Source organism: Metopolophium dirhodum, chromosome 5 (genome assembly GCF_019925205.1).
Source record: "Metopolophium dirhodum isolate CAU chromosome 5, ASM1992520v1, whole genome shotgun sequence".
In the NCBI taxonomy this organism is placed as follows: Eukaryota; Metazoa; Arthropoda; class Insecta; order Hemiptera; family Aphididae; genus Metopolophium; species Metopolophium dirhodum.
In genome coordinates, this window is record NC_083564.1 from 9,760,469 (window position 1) to 9,781,674 (window position 21,206).

The 21,206-nt window shown below is 33.1% G+C and overlaps 1 protein-coding gene across 2 annotated transcripts in view; it reads right to left on the reverse strand.

Moving 5' to 3' along the window:
• Window positions 1-21,206, reverse strand: part of LOC132944692 (collagen alpha-1(XVIII) chain) — a 246,168-nt gene that overhangs the window by 209,844 nt on the left and 15,118 nt on the right. For both annotated transcript variants that reach the window (XM_061014167.1, XM_061014166.1), the window contains exon 2: window positions 11,237-11,319. In XM_061014167.1, coding sequence (XP_060870150.1) covers window positions 11,237-11,319 — 83 coding nt within the window. The remainder of the gene's footprint in view (window positions 1-11,236; window positions 11,320-21,206) is intronic.

Sequence of the window (21,206 nt, forward strand, 5' to 3'; positions counted from 1 at the left end):
GGTGTGCAATGATTTTTTTCCCATTTGACGAATTTTCTATGTATTTGAAATTTATTACTATCGATTAAAAACTACAACTTCTCATCTTCTGCGTATTTTGTTTTTGATATAAGAATCCGAAATTTTTTTTTATAATTTCATTTGTGAATGTCTGATTGAATTTAAATTAATTTACTTGATAAGTCATAATTGTCTATGTAAAAATCTCTGTATTGATTTAATGTAAAATTAATATTTTCACATAATAAATTATTTACATTTTTAAGTACTCTTTAGCCTATTACTGATTATAATTCGTCGCATCGCATAATAATATAAAATATATAAAAAAAAAAAACAGTCGAAATTGTATTTTATGAAGACAGTTTGTAAACTCTATATTCTAAGAGTTTTAAAGCTTTTTAGATGCTAGCAGCATTGTTACTCTAAATTCACATAATAATAAAATGTTTATATATTTTGTACTGCTAATACTTATGTTACAAATGTATTACAAAATTGCATTTTTACCGTAATCATCACACTAAGCAACGCTATCTACCTGTGTAACTATTTTATACTTCCACTTATATGTTCGCTATAAACATAGTATACGTGTAATATTATCGTTGGATTACATATGCGGGCACGTGCATTTTAAAACATTTACTGTCGGTCTGTAATTGCAAATAAACTAATAACATTAATTGCCGAAGAGCTCCAGGTTAACGAATGACATAAATGAATACGATTTAACTATGATTTTAATTTGCATCATAATTCCAAATATAGTACATTTTTTTAAAAATTTTAACGATTACGCTTTTTCGGGATTTTATTTGAAATGTTTTAAACGAACGTATAATAATATGTGTAAAATAAAATGTTACAGTTATCATATTATTGTATGTCAATACAATAGTTTGTATATTTTATATATTTTATTTATAGGTACACTCAAACAACAAACGCTCGACTACTTTAAATGTATTATATTCACATAATAACATAAAGAAACAATTACTACACAATGAAACAATACACGAACAAGATTATCTTTTGTACTAAAGAGAAGGATTTCAATTTCGCATTACTCTGGTCAGGGGTACATTTCTAGCGAAGTCAGTCTCACTTGAACGAAAACCTTTCGTGTTATTATAGATACCCAAAATACGTAGTTGATCTAGAAGAGCATCTATCCGACCATTTAATAATAGTCCCAAAATAATAACCAAAACTAATAAGCATTTCTTCTAGGTATTTGGGACCTAGAATCTGAATAACAAGTACATAGTCTTGGGAACGCGTGATTCTCAAAGGACATATATTTTTAAAAGCTGAAAATCTATTTTGAACCCGATTAAATGTGTCAGCTGCCAAAGATTCAATTAAATGTATACGAAAAAGTGAATTTTATTATATTTTATCCATGAAGTACTTCATACATTGAAACCAGAAAGACCAATAGCCGTTAGACCAAAAAATAAATAAATAAACCATAAATCATTTTTATTCAGTGTTTATCAAAACTTACAAAGACTTGTAATAATTCATAAAAAAAATCACACATTTTAAAAGTTAAATAAATAAAACTAAACAAAAATGGAATTACGTAGAAGATATAAATAAAGAAGTACCTAAATACATTTTGATTTAGTGTTTATACTTTATAAATTAAGATGGACGTCTTTAGCGGACAAAATATATAGTTCTCCTTATTTTTTTGACATAACTTTTAACCCATATCAGTCCACTTTTATCACAATAGTTTGTTACTCAATCATTCATATTACATTTAAGATAATAGCTTAATAATACTTGATATGATCGTAGATATCGTTTTTATAATTCTTTTTATTTTAGTTTCAACAATTTTGAGATATAATTAAAACTACAATTTCCTGAAAATGTCGTTTTTTGATATTTGATAGCAATAATATTATGAAATATTATACTTGGTCGGGAAGTGGTCATAAACTAATTCCATGAGTACGATAAGCTGAAGTAAAAGTTAAGTATGAGAATGTTTTTAATAATAAATTGTGAAAATGATCAAAACGCGTGGAGAAGAGAATAGAAAAAAAATTACGTAAACGTTCAAGAAATCAATAGCTACCGGAACATTATCAAGTCAATATCAACACTCATAAAAGAAGGGGTAATTAAAAAGAGGAAAATAAAAATGTATTTTACTTGATAAAAATAATAACGGAGATAAAATAAAATAAATATAAAAACCATTATTACATTACCAGATTTTCGTATTTAATTTATAAACAAATTTGTACGGAGGGTGCATATTAAATTAGGCTGAAATGTTGACGTTTTCTTGCCCAGTGTATTGGGCTGGTTGAAAAGAGTTAAAAAGAACTAAATTACATCCAACCGACTCGACGTCAGCGCTCGGATGAGCTGTTATTGCTAAATTTTTCGAGCGTTCAGATATATTAATGTTATGAAACGATTGTTCAAAACCGATGTCTGTACGATTCGACGCCGTCCAATTTAAACTTTAGAGTGATCAATTTGATATTCTAACCGTTATAAAATATGTCTGCATGTGATGAAACGCAAGAGTGGTATACCGAGGTCACTTCGGAGGATTAACATCGGATAGGTAATAATTAATATGGTATAATATAGCATAATATTATGTGTCCGAGCACAACATTGTGGATTCTTAAATAATATAATAATATGATCCCCTGAATTAGAAAACGAGCTGGATGTTGTCGACGCATGAGAACTATAATTGGTCTCACAAAATTTTTTTTCTGCGATTCAATATTTATCGACAAAACATATTAATATAATAATATTATACTACAAACAAACACAATGTTTCTAAATATAATGACGAGACAAAAACAGTATTTATTTTACAGATCAATATCATGTCGAAGCCGTGGTGAAGACGTACATGGTTATTGGTTACTTCAAATATCAAAAAAAAACATTAAATGAATAATAATAATAATAAGTTAAACGAAATTAATACCACAAACAATACTGTTCGCTACATAGGTATGATAACATAGTACCTATTATGTTCATAAAAATATCAAATAATATAAACGCAATCGTCAACTGCAGCACATAATATGATATTGCGTAGGTACGGTGATACGCAGCGGTAATAAATTCATAATATTTTCGATTATTTTTATCACGCATTATCGAGTGTTTTCAGAGTATTTCATTTTTTTTTCCCGACTCGAGCCGCGGCTTAGGTACCTATAATAATTACCATCGCGCGGACGGTCGACAGCGGTCGTGTACAACAGTCGATGGTGTCAAACGATAGAAATAATAATAACACTATGAGAGCGTTCTTCGGCCGTTCCGTTTTACTCTGCCGCCGAGCGCGTCTCCGTGCAGACACACGAGCCGACTGAAACAAATAACGCGATTATGAAATTATTTTTTAAATCTCCGACGGCATCCGAAACACACGTACGTCGTACTTATTTTATAATAACGTCGCGCGGTGGCGGTACGTTTGCGGTTCAGTGACACGATCTGCGCGTGTTCAATCGTTATCCAGAGAGCATAATTCCGCGGGCGGATAACGCCGGCGGCCGCGACGAGTCTGTGGTGGACACGAGAGGTTCTACGCTGCGGAAAAACCGACGACTATAAGAGAGCTGGGCGGGGAGGATGGTCGGTAAGGTATGGGTAGATGGAGGGAGGGGGGGGTGTGGGAAACCCACCGTTCAGACGACGGCGACGGCGTACATTACGATTATAATAATATATAATGTTGTTTTATTTTATCGCTGCCGCCGCTGCTGATCGTAGAGGAATCGTTATATGAAAAACCGAATGCTTATTAGCGTGGCGGAGCGCGTCGTTAAAAACCGAAGTCCCGGAGCCGAAAATAAATCGCCCGAGAAACGACGCCGATTTATTTACGGGATTATCAATTTTTGCCGCCGCCCGAGATACCAATCTCTGCAGTGTGTCGGTCATCAATTTTCCGGTCGAAAAACCGTCGGGAACAGGGAGAGAAAAAATGTGTATATATATATATATATATATGTGTGTGTGTGTGTGTGTGTGTGTGCGATAAATAGTCAAAAGTGTGGACGGCCGAGGGGTGTTTTCCTGCGGAGGGTGGCGGAGTGGCAGGAGGTAAGAGTGACCTGTACACGTCGTGCTGGTTCATTTGTCCGGTGTCCCGTAAATCTGGACGGGGGATCGATGTTTCTCGTCGCCCGGCTCCAAGTCGAACGGGAAAAACGTATAGGTACACACGTCACACTTCAATGAGGTGCGCGGCGGCAGTGCGGTCACGGCGGCGGGGGCGGTGGCGGAGAGTGTCGGAGCGGCTTACGATGACCGTGGAAAATAATTAAATTCCGGACAAAAGGGAAAGAGGTGTGGTACGGCGGGTACGGGCTGCGGGTGTAGCGGCGCGGGAAACGCTTCCGTTGTTGACGTAATTTATCAAAAGATCTTCCGGTCGGATTTGAGCATTTCCCGAAAAGCTCGTACAGGAAATGAAACGGTGCAAAAAAACAGACAGAAAAAACGCGAGCCGTCACGGCAATTCGACAACAGCTCTCGGTCAGCGGCGGGCGGCGTGAATAAAACAACAATAATAATAATACGTCGCGCGGATCGAGGAAAACGAAACGTGAAAATAAAAAAACTAAATAATAATAATATTTATTATATACAATAACCCCGTTGACGCGGTGGACTTACGACCGATCGCTCGCCATCTATCATACTACGGTTATGGCACACGCCGACAAGTGTCGGTTACCAAGAGATGGCGGTAACGTATTCGCGGTAACACACCGTTCGCGCGTGGTGGTTGGCCGTAATTCTCGCGTCGGTCGGAATTGTTAAAATAACTGAGACGACGACGACGACGTTATTATTTGGTTTCCATTTATTTTACGGTCGCGGTCCGCCGTCGAAAACGACACCCAAGAATTGTGTGAAAAAAAAACCTTAAGGAAAACTACGTGTTGTTCTATTCATCGTCGTCGTCGTCGTCGTCGTTTTAGTCGCCCTTGCAGTATATATAATATTGTGTGGATACATACCACAGTGGCGGCGGAGGTGGTGGTGGTGGCTCGTAAATCAGTAGTTTTGTTGGTCGAAACTCTTTTTCGAGATAAAATGTACCAGAAAAATGGAAAGAAAAAATATAAAAAGAATCGGTGAGAAGTTTTGAAAAATACGCACAGATAAAATAACTTTTTCCTTTTTTTTTTTTCTATCGCAATCTTGAGTTATGGCGCGACGGACTCGATGAAAACCGTGAAATTCATTGTAACTTAGTATGCACTTTTATACTCGTTTTTCTTTGCGATTCGTGAAAAAAAAGCCCTCGACAATCATATTTCATACACACAGGCGTACAAAAATAAAAACACATTAACATAATTTTAAACCTAATTAACAAGCCTACAAGTATTTTCTTTTCTGCGAGCAATTGTTTAGGTCGGTTGAAAAAAATGAATTAAATAATTGAATTTAGTGTTTAATTTATATTGTATTAAGTGTGCAAAAAATTTGTATTCGTCCCATTTTTATGAGCGAGTAATAATTGTTTTAGTTTTTACTCAGACCTGTAAAATTCCTCTACGTGTCACCCATCTACTGACCAAAAATTAATTGAACATCAAACAAAACGATACAATTTGATTAACGTATTTGTATGGTGCAGATTTTTTTAATATATTACACTTTTAAAGTCTTAAAACAACCAAAACGCAATTATGACCAAGTCATCAGAATAATAACTTCTCTTAATAGATTCTAGTTTAATTATTTAATTATTAATTTACTACGGTAAATTAAATTATAAATCATAGAAATTTGTGGCAAAAAATTAAAATTTAAGTAAGTATATTAGCTATTTATTTTGATATTATGTAATAGTTCGTTATAATAACATACTGTCATGCAGTATGGACAGATTAATAGTGAGTTCTAAATAAAAAAAACTTTTTTTTCAAAATATTGGAATTTTTGGAGTTGTTTTTTTTTTTAATTTTGTATAAAATATTGTAGATAAAATATTTTCCATTTACAGAATAAATGATTATACACGAGCCTATAACATAGTACTAAGTTTATATAAGGAAATGTCAATGGTAATATTTTACCGTGAAAACATAATGTGTCGAGTTGACAAATGTATAGACAGTACGTCTATATTTGGAATTACGTATTACGTTCCTAGTATATACTAAATTCTTCGGTTTCAAATTTTTTTTTTAACATTATATCCATCAGTTATTTTTAAAAAAATAGTAAATATAATTATTCATAACGCAATAAAGCAACAAGATCACTTGAATGTTGCATACCAACTTATTTGAATTTTCAACCGACGTGTATCATTATTGCATACACGAAACGCCATGTTACAACATTCTATTATTTCAATCGTGATATCTATAATACAACTATACTATTATTGTTGTAAGACTATGTCATGAATTAAAAAGTAACATTTTTTTTTTTTTTTAATTGGTCTAGAACACGGCAACTATGGCCATTAGTTATTGTAGGGGTTAAGATTTATAGGGTTGGAACGGTTGGTATGTTTGGTACGTTTGGTTGACAACACGTGTTGTATGGGTGGCAAGGTTTTTGCCACTATAGACCCGGGTGGTCACCCATCCGGGAACTAGTGGCAGCAGCCGTCGCTTACTCTCAATCACGTTGTGTGATTGATTTCAACCACCGCGCCACACAATTTTTTTAATAATTCCAATAATGGATGCTTCATCGGAATATCCAGTATTATTAAACAAACGAATATTAAAAAAAAGACACTACGATTTATGTTGCTAAGATATAATGATGTAACACAATAAAAACGATTGGTGAGAGTACTAAAAAACATATCATAACCAAATCAAGCAGAATAAAACCACAATAAACCTTTTCATCCATATTATACGTAAAATTGGATAGCTGTTTAATTGTAATCGTATTTTAGTTCGTTTGTATGCTGCATTATTTCGAAACGTATTTATTGTGCGCGATCACCGACCAGACACATTTCGAATGATCACACAGATTAGACTGAACTCGCTCGCCGTACGTTTGTTATCTATAATAATAATTGGCTTGTACCGCTATTTAATAAATTGTTTAACGATCGGTTTAATTGCTAATCAATTTCGGTCGTTCCGTCGAAACGCGCAAAAAATATTAACAGGATTTCGACATGGTACCATTTTACGGGATTCGTCGGGACCTTCTATAACGTAAAAAAAAATATATATACATTTATGTATATACGTATATACGACCCCAAACGGATCAGAGCACGTCCGCCGTGATTTGCGTCAACGTGCTCAGCACTAAAACACAAAGGGTTTAAAAGTTTCGCCAAAGTAATGGTATGCACCGGTGCCGGAAGCGCCTCGGATAAAAACCCTCCTATTATATTATACTTAAGGAGCGTTTTTTTGTTTTGTTTTTTATTTTATAATTATTATTATCATTCAAACTCAACCCTCGGCAGTAACGTAAACGGAGGCGTAATAATTACGGGTATTATCCACTTAACTGCCCTCTCCTGTGGGATCCGACCCGTGCGCCGGCCGGGCTTTCTAAAACCACAGACTTTCGCCGTACATTATACCGCTCAAAACGGACGCCTCGCCGTTTAGAGAAAAATATTATAACGACTGACGAGCAGAGTTGTTCTTCGGCCACGTGTGATTTAGAACACGTCACAGGCGTACACGGGCAAGTAGCCGAGATTTTTGAAAGAGTGGTGTTTTAATTTAATATCTGAACACGATTTGTTGGGGGGGGGGGGGGGGCGTCTGTTCACACATCCGTCATGGAGTCGTACATACGGTCACGGTAATAAATAATTATGAAATTGGTTTAACCTCTGAATATTTGTTCAAACGAAATATATAACTGTACATTATTAAAAGAATAATGAAAATAAGCATATTATAATATATTTTTGGATTATACTTCCGAGTCTATAGAATCGGGCTTCCCTAATACAATGAAAAAATCGGCAGACATGCCCTACACGGCTCAGAGGAGGAGAGGCTAATGGGTTTAAAGCTATATGTCTTTAAATAATCTAGAACCATTTGGTTTTGGTGGCAGACTCGCTAAAATTAGTTGATTTTTTTAATCTCCTCCTCCTTCCGGTACGATCTGCACTTCTGCCGATTTTTATTTTGCATCCAGGAGGCCAATTCTATAAACTATAAAAAAACTAAGTGAGCTAAAATTGGGCAGGTCAAATACCGTCATCGTCAGTATCTTCTGGACCGCAGTTATACGAGTCGATCGGTAAACCTCATCGGATCTTCAAGAAATCCTTGTTCTTCATTATCTTCGCATATTATTACTATGTATACGCTGTAGGTTTAAACATCGTTGACTAATATGTTGGTGTGGTCGTGGACTAATGGTATACCATAATAAATACCTACATATGTTGTGTGTATATATAATTTACGTAGAGTATATATGTTGAGCATTTATTCGTAGAGATCGACGGCGAGAAGGCGGCGACAGACGTATGTAGATAATATTGTGTTATACAGGGTGATTCGCCAATCGTGGTCGACTCCAGTTCTCAATTTTAAAGCTATTTAGATCAAATTCTGGTTTTTTGGAATTTTTAAGCGCTCAATTTCTAAATACTAAAATTTGTATACCATTTAAAGAGTAAGTATCCTGTGGTCATGCCGACTTATTTTTTTTTTTAAATTATAAGAATTGCCCTGTTCTATGTACATTATTTAGTAGAAAACTTTAATAAAAAAATTAAATATTGTGGCCAAATCGAAATCCGAACAAGTAGTTTTGAGTTACTATTAAAACTGTGTACTCAGAGTAACAGTGTTGGATGATATTATGCGGAATATGATCCGTGAAGATTTAACAACACTACTATAGTGATTAATATGTTATGTATTTATATTTTAACTCATCAGCATTTTAAATTGTTAAATATTGTCCAAGTATAATAAGTACTGAATTAAAATATATAACACATACATTTTTACTGTTGTAAAACAGTTTTTAAAGAACATAATATCGCCCTTATTTTATAAATTTTAAGGAGTCGAATACTACGCGTTTGAATTTTGATTTAGCTGATACGTCTACATTTCCGAAAAAAAAATCTTCTGCTTGCGAATTAACAGTAAAAAAATATTGGTTCTCGTTTGAAAAAAAAAATAAGTTTTTATCACCCTCAAGATGACACACTCGTCATTAAACGGTATAAAAAAATTCAAGTATTTGGAAATATGGTGGTCGAATTTAATATTAGGTACCCGTCGAAAAATTCCGAAAACCGGAATTTAAATAAACTAATAATTATTAAAGGAAAACGTGGGCGTCGAACGCGCGTGGTGAATCTCTCTGGGTATAGGTATAATAATATTATAGAGAGAAGGACAGAGCCAATGGTGCACGTGACCGCCATACCGATGGTGGTATAGTCTTGAAAATTGGGTCTCGTGCAATCTCCAGCGAACATACCTATATTATTATGTATTATATAATAATATAATATAATCGCGTGCCCTAAACGAGTGCAGCGCGGTATTATTCAAACCAATTCGGATGTAAGCGGAATCGTTTGTTGGTTCTAAAACGCACGTACTCGGTTTCCCGTGGTATTTGTTAAATAAACAGAAAATGTACAATGAAAAAGCCCTGCGGCAACGTTTCGGAAATTATAATAATAATATCTTTGCGTATTCTGAATCCGTCACTGCGTATTACAATAAATTACGATGCTATCGACTTGACTTTTAATTATTACCGCCTACAACAATGCGAATCGTATCCATATATATTATAAAACAATAAAGCGCGCGTTGAGATTACCTATAGTTTCCATACAATAATAACTATTTATAGTTTCGACTTTCCGTCTCGTACGATGATTGCATTGCAAGTGTTTAGTCGGTAAAAATTTCGAAAAAATGAAAAAATTACAACGATAATATAATGTTCCGTGTCATTTTAGAGTCGAACTCGGTTAACTCCGACTTTTCTAACTCGAAATGGTCGCAGTTATATCGAACTTTTTCCCAGCCCCTAGAATTATCTATTACCGCATTATCCTTGGATAACTCGAACTTTTTAGCCAGCCCCCTCGACTTTGAATTAACCAAATTTGACTGTACTAGCGTGGTAGTTGCGTTTTGTACAGCCTTTGTCGAAAAATAATCATCGTCGGTTAATGAAATCCCTCGAAACAGCTACGGGTCGTTGGATAAAATAAATTTCGTTGTCATCGATTACGCGTAGATACATAATAATATTATAATTTGCTATCATCAAACTTATTATTATTATATTATAATACCGCATAATATCTACCGCACGGCAACCGGCCGGGATTGAATCCGTATATAAATAAACCTGCACCGCCACATCAAACGCACTGCTCTGATTTTCTTTGGAACCTACACAATGCACGCGTATCACAATAATAATGATAATAATAATAGGTATCGGTGGCGGAGGGTTAGTTGAATGTTTGCCAACCGCAGACGTTCGGTGTGTCCTCGCCGGACGACCGACACTAAATCAAAGGGCTTAATACGTCTGAATAATTATTGCGCGTATGGTATTGTATTGTGTACCTATAATACATGTTATACATACAGCTAGACAGTGCGACGACCGCATATTCAGTACAATATCATTATACTATAATATTATAATAATCTAAGTCTGACTGTTTGGTATTAGTTGTAAGCTAATAAGTAGGAAATTGATGCTAAAAAAAAAATTATAATAATAGCGAAAACCGCCGAGCTCGTATAATATGCGTTTTCCGTCGATGCCAATAACGTCGTAACAATATTATTATTATCATAATATTACGTTATATCCATATAAAGTTGCACACAATGGCACGTGGCACGGTCGTCATGGCGACGGTGTGCGCGGTGCAGTTTTCGTGGCATCATAACTTAAGTACACAATAATAATATTATAATATTTGGTATTAATATAACTACGTCGTCGACCGGTTATAACGTCGTCAGCTGTGCAGCGTACACGAAATCCTCCCCGGACTAGGACTTGTAGTTTGATAATAATGGCGAGACAGAAACGAGCACAATTCGCCGTTTAATACACGATCGACGTTGTTTGTCCCTCCCCCGTGTAGTTCGTTTATTTGTTTATTTGATTTCTTGTATTTGTATTTATATTTATATTTGTAATTGTAATTTTATTTTTTTTTTTTTTTGGGGGGGGGGGCACTTTTAGGTCATATACATACCTGGTAGAAATTTTCCACCCGAAAATTCGTCGGTGGAGGCACCGAACCCGCAAAGGGTTGCACAGACGACGATTGACGTCCACCTGAAACGAAAAACGGAAAAATATTAATTCTCAGTTGAAATTGATTGCAAAAAAAAAATCAAACGACCACAGTGGTTGCTGCTGTACACTGTCTGACGACTATGAATAGTGGACCACTACGACAGCAGTGGTAGGTTCACCGTGTGCAGTAGCGATTGAGCAAACCCGAATAAATACAATGGGTAGGCGACGGGAAAATATTATTTTATCATGCTTTCTTCACTAACTCGTCGTGGTGTTAAATGTATGACGTGCGTCGACATGACGTGTTTGATACATCAAATCGTCGAACGAGGCGTCAATAATAATAACGTATTATATAATTGCGATTTCAGTAAATGCATTTCAGTTATTGGAAATCAGTTGTGAAGATGTGTTATTATGTTTGATTCGGTTGAAGTAAGAAATTCGCTTTTCAAAAAATGAAATAAGTTTTATAACACACAAGGGCGGTATACGAAAAAAAACACCAAAATGATAATATAATCAACATGTTTGCGATATATCTTTTTCCTTTATTCTATTACTGTTACTTAATAATAATCATATTTGTATTGTTATAACTAAATAATATCAAAAAAAAAAAAAGAAAAAGATATATCAGGGTAGATCCAGGAATTTTCCGTGGGGGCGCAATTCAAGTTGAAATGTCACAAATTTAAAATGAAAAGTGTTTTTCCGAATATGTTAAGGATTTAATTTATTTCTATAAATGTAATAAAGATATTAATAAATTATTGTAAGTATTTACATAAAAATTATGTAACATGGAAACATTTTTTTAAACAAATGATGGAGGCGCGCGTCCCTGCATCCACCATCTGGATCCACGTCATATGTATACAGAGAGCATGACTTGTAAATAGTAAACCTGCTTACAATAATTTAACATGTGATAGGTTTGTAATCAGAAATTAGATAAAATGGTACGGTATTGACACCATTAATTTTCTTTGATAGTCAATCCACATTTTTGAATAAATAAAATTTTCTTAAAATGTATTCTTTTCATTTTTGAACAGTAAAAACGAAATAACAGCATTCACGTGTAATATATAATTAATCTTAATTCCTATCGCATAAAAAAAAACTAGGATCTTAAAGTTTTGTAAGCACTGAGACCACAGCCAAAGTAAAAATAATTGTTTTTTTTTATGTATATTGTATATATTATATGCAAGAAAAACGTTAACCGTGAATAATAAAAAATGTATGAGTATAATGAAAAGTTGTAAAGTTCATTAAAAATATTGTCGAGTTGTTAAAAAAAAATGCGTATAGTTTATAACCTTTGATATAGAGTATCAAAAAATAGAATTTAATGATTTTGTACAAAAGTAAAAATACATCATTTTATTATTATATTTGAATATATACATTGAAACTAAACCACAATATAGGTACTTTCAACTAGCGTTATAAATGTAAATTTTTAATATTTTTACACAGATATAATATATCATTAGGAAAAAAGGTTTTTAGGTTGTTTTTGTACATATCAAACTTAAATTGGAAATATATTTAACCATTAATGTTTTAAAAATAATGAAGTTTACTACCTATACATTTTATATAATTTGTATTACCTATATAATATATACAAAGCTATTATATCATGCCTAATACGATAGTAATATATGGTATCTGATGGAACATTAATGGCAATACATTAATATCATCTGTTTAAACAATGAACATTATTTAATATAATATGACACTAGGTAGGTATATGCAAATATTGAGTAAGTGATTTCCTACCCACTGCGATAGTATCAAATATAATAAATATTATGCCGACTGTGTGTTTAAATATACAACGATATGACAAAAATCTAAATAAATTGATTAGGTAATATTTTACGTGATATAACCTTAGATTTTAGCATTATCGATGTTTTTTTTCTGGACATATCAAACAAACCATACTCTGAATGATGATAACCGTATTGATTGGCCGTTTCAGAAGTCCCAACACTATTGGTCCCCGTGGGATTAAACATGTTCGCTTTGAACCTTTTTTTTTGTATTTTACATATATAGTAAAAACTTTGGCAATATACCTCTATAGTATATACCTAAACTTATTTCCGTAAGTGCGTGCATAATAAAATACACGAATCAAATTTACGGTTATAGTGTATGAATCTTAAAAAATATATTCAAGATCATTATATATTATTGTCCTGAAATAAGTTAATATAAGTGTTGGATTTTCAAAAAACACAAATAAATCAATATAAAAATATTTAATATTATGGCATTAAACAAATGCAAAAACAAATACAAATATTATGTTGGGTAGACATAGTTAATAATTATTATAGTTTAATTTAAAAACCACTAAACCTGTTGTGGTCGCTGCGTATTCATCGGAAATTATTTATATTTTCAAATGCAGCAAATTATTATTCATTATAGTTATTAAATATTATGACAGACTTGGGTCGTTGACTTCTAAAGGTTAGGTAGCTATATAATAACACGAGTTACGACATTGGTTAAGTAGGTAATGTTTCAGAGTAAAGGCATCTGCATTCTAATTGGTTGAACAAAATACTATAAACAAGCATGCACACGTTATAAAGATTGTAAAAATAAGCAATATTTGCGCAAATTTGCGTTACACCTTCAACTTCGGTTATGGTAATATACGACGTTGGGTAGGGTTGTCACTGAAAACCCGTTACGAAAAATTATATAGGTAATTAAAATGTCAACTTGGGAATGTCGAAGACGATTTTCTGAAACGACGAAGAAACGTCAACCGAATGTTATTGTAGTACCTACGAATAATTAAAATATATACATATATATATATAAATTATTACCTATCTCGACCTGCGTGCAGTAAACTTAAAATTGGCCACCGCGGTAAGTTACTCATTGTATGATAATAATAAGCGGTTTGGGATCCAGAAAATGTTTTTTTTTCCTGAAATCTGAATTCTGAAATGCCGCGAGAATTAATTTCACGCGGAGAAATGACCGGATAACGGATATAGCGGGTAGGTATAATATTATGTTCTATAAATAGTGTTTTAATTTGTGCACAAAAGTCGACTGTGCGTGCCGGGTAACTGTTTTGTACGCTTTGAGTAAATTTTAACTGAATATTTTTCACATCGAAATAAAAAAATCCCACTAGACAGTGTTGTCGTCGACGTTAAACCGTGTATAAACACGACGTGCAATTAATATTCTTGACTCGGAGTCTCGCGGCGGCTACTGAGAAGACGAACTATAATATTATTATTATGTTGTACCGCGGCGGTCGTGTGTTGTAATATTATGCATGTTACCAAACTATATTATATTATTATCTAAAGAATGTTTTCAAATATTAAAACATTTCATCAATGCGTGCACGGGGGAAAAAAATGCAATCAACTGTTTCTGGCCAACTGCCTGGCGCTGTTGTACACGACTGCCGGTGGCAGTGCACGTTTTGCCGTACAGACATCGCCAAAACGGTCTATTGGAAAACGGTCGGCCGACGGTGTATCGTACACATTTTGGCCGAATATACTTTGGGCACATATTATTGTTTCGTCTTATCGTCGAAGTACCGTGGCCGGAACCGGACGTCGGAAGCTGCTGAATGTTCGACGAATTAAATACGTGAGCGCCACCCATCGGCTCACCGCCACTCGGATCACATGATAATATCCATTACAACAAACAATCAACGGGCGACACGATATTGTTAATAATATGTTTTTTATTGTATCGCTGCTATATGCGATGACGGCACTCTATATACATGGTCATATGTGCAATGAGAGACATATCATTATCATTATTATTATTATTATTATTATTATTATTATTATTACAATGACGTAACGCAATTATTATTTTTTTTGTTACCGCGGGTTTGGCGGTGACTAATAATAATAATAAAATTAATTCTACATCGCGGTGTTTTGTTCGATTGTGGGACGCGGAGAATTATAATTTAAGGATTAAAAACGAGGAGTCAATAACTTTCGGACGAAGAAAAGGGTGAACGAAAAGATTTTAATTTAAATGCTAATTTTAATGGGCTTTGGCAAGCCTCGGTAACGGATTCATAATTTTTCAAAGTTTCGTCCCAGATTTATTCTCCGACTATTCATATAATATACGACCATACTACGTAAAAAGAGTCGACAAAGTTTTCCTTTTTTATGCATTTTCTTTCGGTGATTTTTTTATTCACCGATTTTTTTTCCCGCTTGTTTATTATTAGACTACGGAATAAACCTAATCCCGTCTGGATCGTATAATAATACGATTCATAGAACTTATATATTTTATTACTAATAAATTATTAGCGGAGTCACACGTCATTATAAATACGTCTTCGTGACGTATTAATTGCATGCGCTTATGCAGCTCTCACATGCTGCAGTGAGCACTCCGTGGTCATTAAAGTAAAACCGAAATAAATCATTTTTATTATTTAATCTTTGAATTGGAATGCGTACATTTTCCGGGAAGAAAGTGATATTATAACGGATGCATATCGATGCATTTCACAGTCATTTCGTACCATTTAATATTATTACTGAGCCATACCAAACACGAACAGTATTATTATCCGACATTTTACCATGCTATAATATTGATCTATTTTCGATTTGTTTGAAATAATTTGATATTTAGACATGTGGTCAGTTCAAAGCTGCAAATCCACTTAGTATAATACTATCAATAATTGATGTTTGTTAATTCAATTTTAAAGACAATAGAAAATAATATATGAAATACATAAAATAGTAAGCTAAATTTGTTTCAACAAATTCTACGGAGAAGTTCATAAACATATTTTGTTACGCCTATGTGACTTACAACCGTATTTCTCAGTAAATCATATTTTTTTTTATTACCCATGTAATACAATCTTATAAGAGTTGCGTACATTATGCATACTTGTTTAGTTGTTTGTTTGTTTGAATAATAATAACATTTTCTGGCGATGCAACATGTCTAGTATTTCAGCTTAATGATAACAAAAAAATGATTGAGGTATCATCGTAATATTCCCAGATAGTCTACGTTTGTCAATTGTCATACTTATTTTATTACTTTGCTGTTTATTTTCTTATCTATAGCTAACTATAAGGCGTACATCGATACGTCAGTTTGTAATACCCAACGGGCTTTTTACCAGGTAACAGTTTAACCACAATACGCAACAGCCTGCGACCCACATTTCTCACACCACATACGGTACCACCACCGCGACAGTGGATTATGCAAAGTGATGATAATAATATATATATATAATATATGATAATAATATATATATATATTATTATCAACACTATAGTGAGATCCTTCAAAGTAAAATTATTTTTTTAAACTGTGCTAAACAACAATAAATCCCTCAACAAAATACATTTTTCCAGCGGAGACACGTACAGAGAATATACAAAAATATATCATGTACCTACCTAGTATTGTAATGTTTTCTATTTAATATTTCTGTGCGTTTTGTAGGTTACAACACACTTAATATGTGTTCTTATAATAATATATCGTGTACATAATATGAACTGCAATAATCCACTTGATATTATAATAATAGAATTTTTTTTTTCTTCTGATAATATCTATATTATAGTAAACGTATGACATTTTTTGGGTTTATAATTTTCCGTTTCTTCGGTAGAACCTTGTAGAATAAACACCGTGATGCGTTGGATTTACGGGGTTGCACTAAATCGTTCAAACTCGTACGTCAATATTTAGTATTTTTACTCGGAGAAAACTGACGATACCTATCGATAATAAAACGTACATATTATGATGAAATCAAATCTATTACATATAATATACTATTGTATTTATTGGGAGAACGTACCTACATCCCGAAATTAATTTAAAACTATAATTCATTTTATTTCAAATAACGTAGTCCCGCCTTCTGCAACGCTAAACAAAAAAAATAAAAATAAAAATAAGATATATATATATATAATAACGTTGTGTTTGAAAACTATGCCTACAAGGACGAATATAATATACACATACGATTATGTATATAGTCTACGAATAATTTATAACCATTACTTGAAATAATGTTTCCGAACAGCGTATTTACGGTCGTATGCATTGTTGTGTTCAATAACAATAGTATATGAACGTGCCACACGCATTGCAGTGCTATAGTTGGGGTCGTTCACGTACTGTTCACCGATCGGACAAGAGCGGCGTAAAGAAAGTATGCAGATAACGAAGTTAAACGAATATTGTATCGTGTGTGCTGTGCTAGGTCAATTTTTTTTAAAAAGATTTTTAATGTTTAAAATTAAAAACAAACCTTATGTACTCTGTGTCGAAAACTACTCTGTCGCGATATTATGGTAATTTCGAGACGTGGTGGCCAACCAGCTAATAAACTCCTATATTGCGGACATATTATTAAGATCATTGTGTGGCCAAAACAATAATTAACATTGTAAGTACTTTATTAAAATGATTTCGACATTGAATGTCTCACCTCCTCCCGCAAACAATTCGGATGTCCTTCAATATTCGTCCTGCGATATTCGATTTGATTCGATAATAATACTAATACGTATACCGACTTTTGAGTGTCCTATATAGATGGAAACGTATTTCTATAATATGATATATCGTCCAAAGGGCCAAGGTCTCGGACTGCGAAGATCTCAAATGTTAGCACGACCGTTGGACGAGAAAACAGCTAGACTAATGTAATACTATTTAATCGAAAAATACAAAAATTGTCTCCCGGACCACTAATATGTGAAGAATAATATTGACGTTTTTTTTGCATTTTTTTACGCAGCTCGTATAGAATAATTTTGGAAATGAATTTAGTAGTACCTGTTGTAACATTGTATGATATTGTATTAAATGTTATTTACCGACGAAATGGTTTTTTTTTAAGTCGACTATTTTATTAATATAACATTAATATAGCCAATCCTTTTTTATGTATGTGTATAAATTATTTAAATAACCTAAGATGAATCATATGGTATAATATAATGGTGTTATATGTATTATGATGTAAGCACTTGACCGAGTATGACGTTTTTCCACTAAAGTCTGATTTAATGGTCCAGAACGAACAATCTAAAAGAATATTATTGTTCCATCTCAGACCGACACTGTTGGTTATTGTTATATCTTATGCGTCTGAGACCGTGAGACGATGTGAAGATTACGCAAGTAAAGTGATGAATGGATCGCATGAAAACAACACGTTTATTCCATAGGAAAACGGAATTACTTTAATCCTAAACATCATTGCTGATTAAACGGTTTTATCATAACTTACTTTGTATTTATCACGTTCGGTTGTTGACCGTGTTACTACTTACTGACCACATAAAACATGTTTAGATCGGTATTTTCGATGACGACGGTGCGAGAGCGTAGCATTGCGCAGTAATACATATTGCATTGTTTGTTTTTTTTTTTTACAATAGTTGACATTTTTATTTGTCTTAACTCTTAATCAAATATGTACCTATATTGTAAAAATATAACTCGGGTTTTCTGTTTATTTAAACATTTGATATTCGCATAGTGTAAATATGTTTTGTACTTAGATTTATATACTTACAACCAGTTATTAATAGATTTTTATTATATTTATTTATGGAGCTCTGAAAACTAATAATATGGTATAGGTAATAGGTATGTAACAATTTCTTTTTGTTGGACAAAAAACTAGGACATAATTTCTGTGGACTTATAGACATCATAGAAGAGTAACGATGCACAAGTTATAAATACTTATAATATTAATGTAACTTAAACACTATAAGGTAGGGAAAGTTGAGGATATCTTGTTGAATAGATCAGGGGTGACGATTGATTTGATTGAATCGATGATAGAGTTGAGGTCCTAGTCGAGCGATGCAGCTGGAAATCTCGGAAGTATGGGGTTTTCTCTGTCCTGGACGTATACTGGAAGAATAGGTACACTGAATTCGGTGAAAATATGTTTTATACCTATCGATAAGGACCCCGAAGGTAGCACATATATTGGCTCGTCATCCATCTTTATAAAGTAACTATGTGCAATTCGATTTTGAAGTTGTTACTTTGGAGATTATGGATATAAAATATTATAATGCATACAACTAGATGCATACAAGAACACAATTCGAAAATTATTTGTTTGTAGAAAATATTTTTTAAGCAACTTTAATATATATATATATTCTGTTCTCTTATTTAATGATTATATTAATAATAATATTCCATAAACTTTAAGTGATGTTTTATTATTAAAAAGTATATTTTACAAAAAGTGTACAGATTACGGAACAACAACAACAAAAAAAAAATGCAATTTCGAATAACAATATTTATTTTGTTAGAACTTGCATAAAGTTATTGTATTAAAATAAATGTACAAGCGAAAATTATATTGTTTATATCTACATGTTGAGGATTTAATCAAATAGAAAACTCTTTACAAGAAATGTGTTTTCAGAGAAATAAAAAAGTATAAAGTTTTAGTTCATTGCGACATAAAATTATACACTTTATTTGATGTTTATAATATAAAACGCGGTTAAACAAGATATATCGGGTTTCTTATTTACTTAATTCGTGCGAATTCAATTGGATTAAAACGAAAATTGACCACGTATTATGTCAATTTATTTCGTTGCGTTTCAACAGTTTTGTTCGTCAGAAATGTAATAATGTTTTGCCAACGCATCCGATTATATTGTAATCAGATGCCTATAATTATGGTAGTAGTAATAATAATAATATTGTTAACAGTATATAAAATAATATCATAATATCTGACTAATGTGCGTAGATAGTTGAAATCGTTGTTCTATAATTTGGAATTTGTAAGCGACTGTGTGACTGATAGACCTACAATCCATTTTAGTATTAATAAAATAAAACTATTTGAACGCTGTAACGAATCATCTCCTACAGCATAACATTACGTAATGATCTATGGTTTTTCGTCGTTCACGCCTATAAATAAAATTGTAATTAAACATATTATTCACATAATGTTTAAGTCGAGTACCTACCCGACTCAAGCAGAACTAACCGAGAATTTCATAGTTGGAGGGAAAAAAACAAGATTTATAGTATATATACGCAGGTATAACTCAATAATAATATTATTCCTTCGAGGGATTCATTTATTTTATCGCACACATTAATTCATTTATGGCCATGAGCCACACACTGTTAGAATGTACGGTGTTACATAAGACTTTTTTTTATTTTACGTTAATACAACTTTATTTGGCTAGTGACTTTATACAATAATGTGCTACTAATAGGTATAGATACTATATTTATATAAAACGTACACGAGCTAATGCGTGTGCGAATAATATATTTTTTTTATTTCATCGGAGCACGTGTTAGTTTTTAAAAAAGCGGACGAGTGAAGACCATAAAAACTGTTGCGAATTGCACGCAAAATGTCTGATTTTATCGAGTTAGAAATAAGCGCGTAAAACCAACAAAAAAAGAAGGAATTTCCACCAACGACTAGAACCACTCTATAAATATTTGTCATTTTTTCCGAACAAGGAATGCCTTTCGGAACATCGGCATTGTGTGCACCTCTATTATCTTATTTAACACTAACGACGTAATATTACTATCACGTTGACAATCTTCGGCCTTATAATATTGTAATGATGCTTAATATTTTTATAAATTAAAACAGATCCGAAAATATCCAAATCGAAAATAAATCGTACGCGCAGAGCGTCGTGATAATAATATCATGGACATTTCGCTCCGATGCGTTTGGTATTATTGTACGAGCCGGTTATCGGAAAACTTTAAGCTCGACAATAAAAAAAAAAAATTAATTCTCCTCCCGTTAAAGCACTCGAGCCGGATCGTCAGCCGACGGAGACGGTAGGTATAGGTACTAT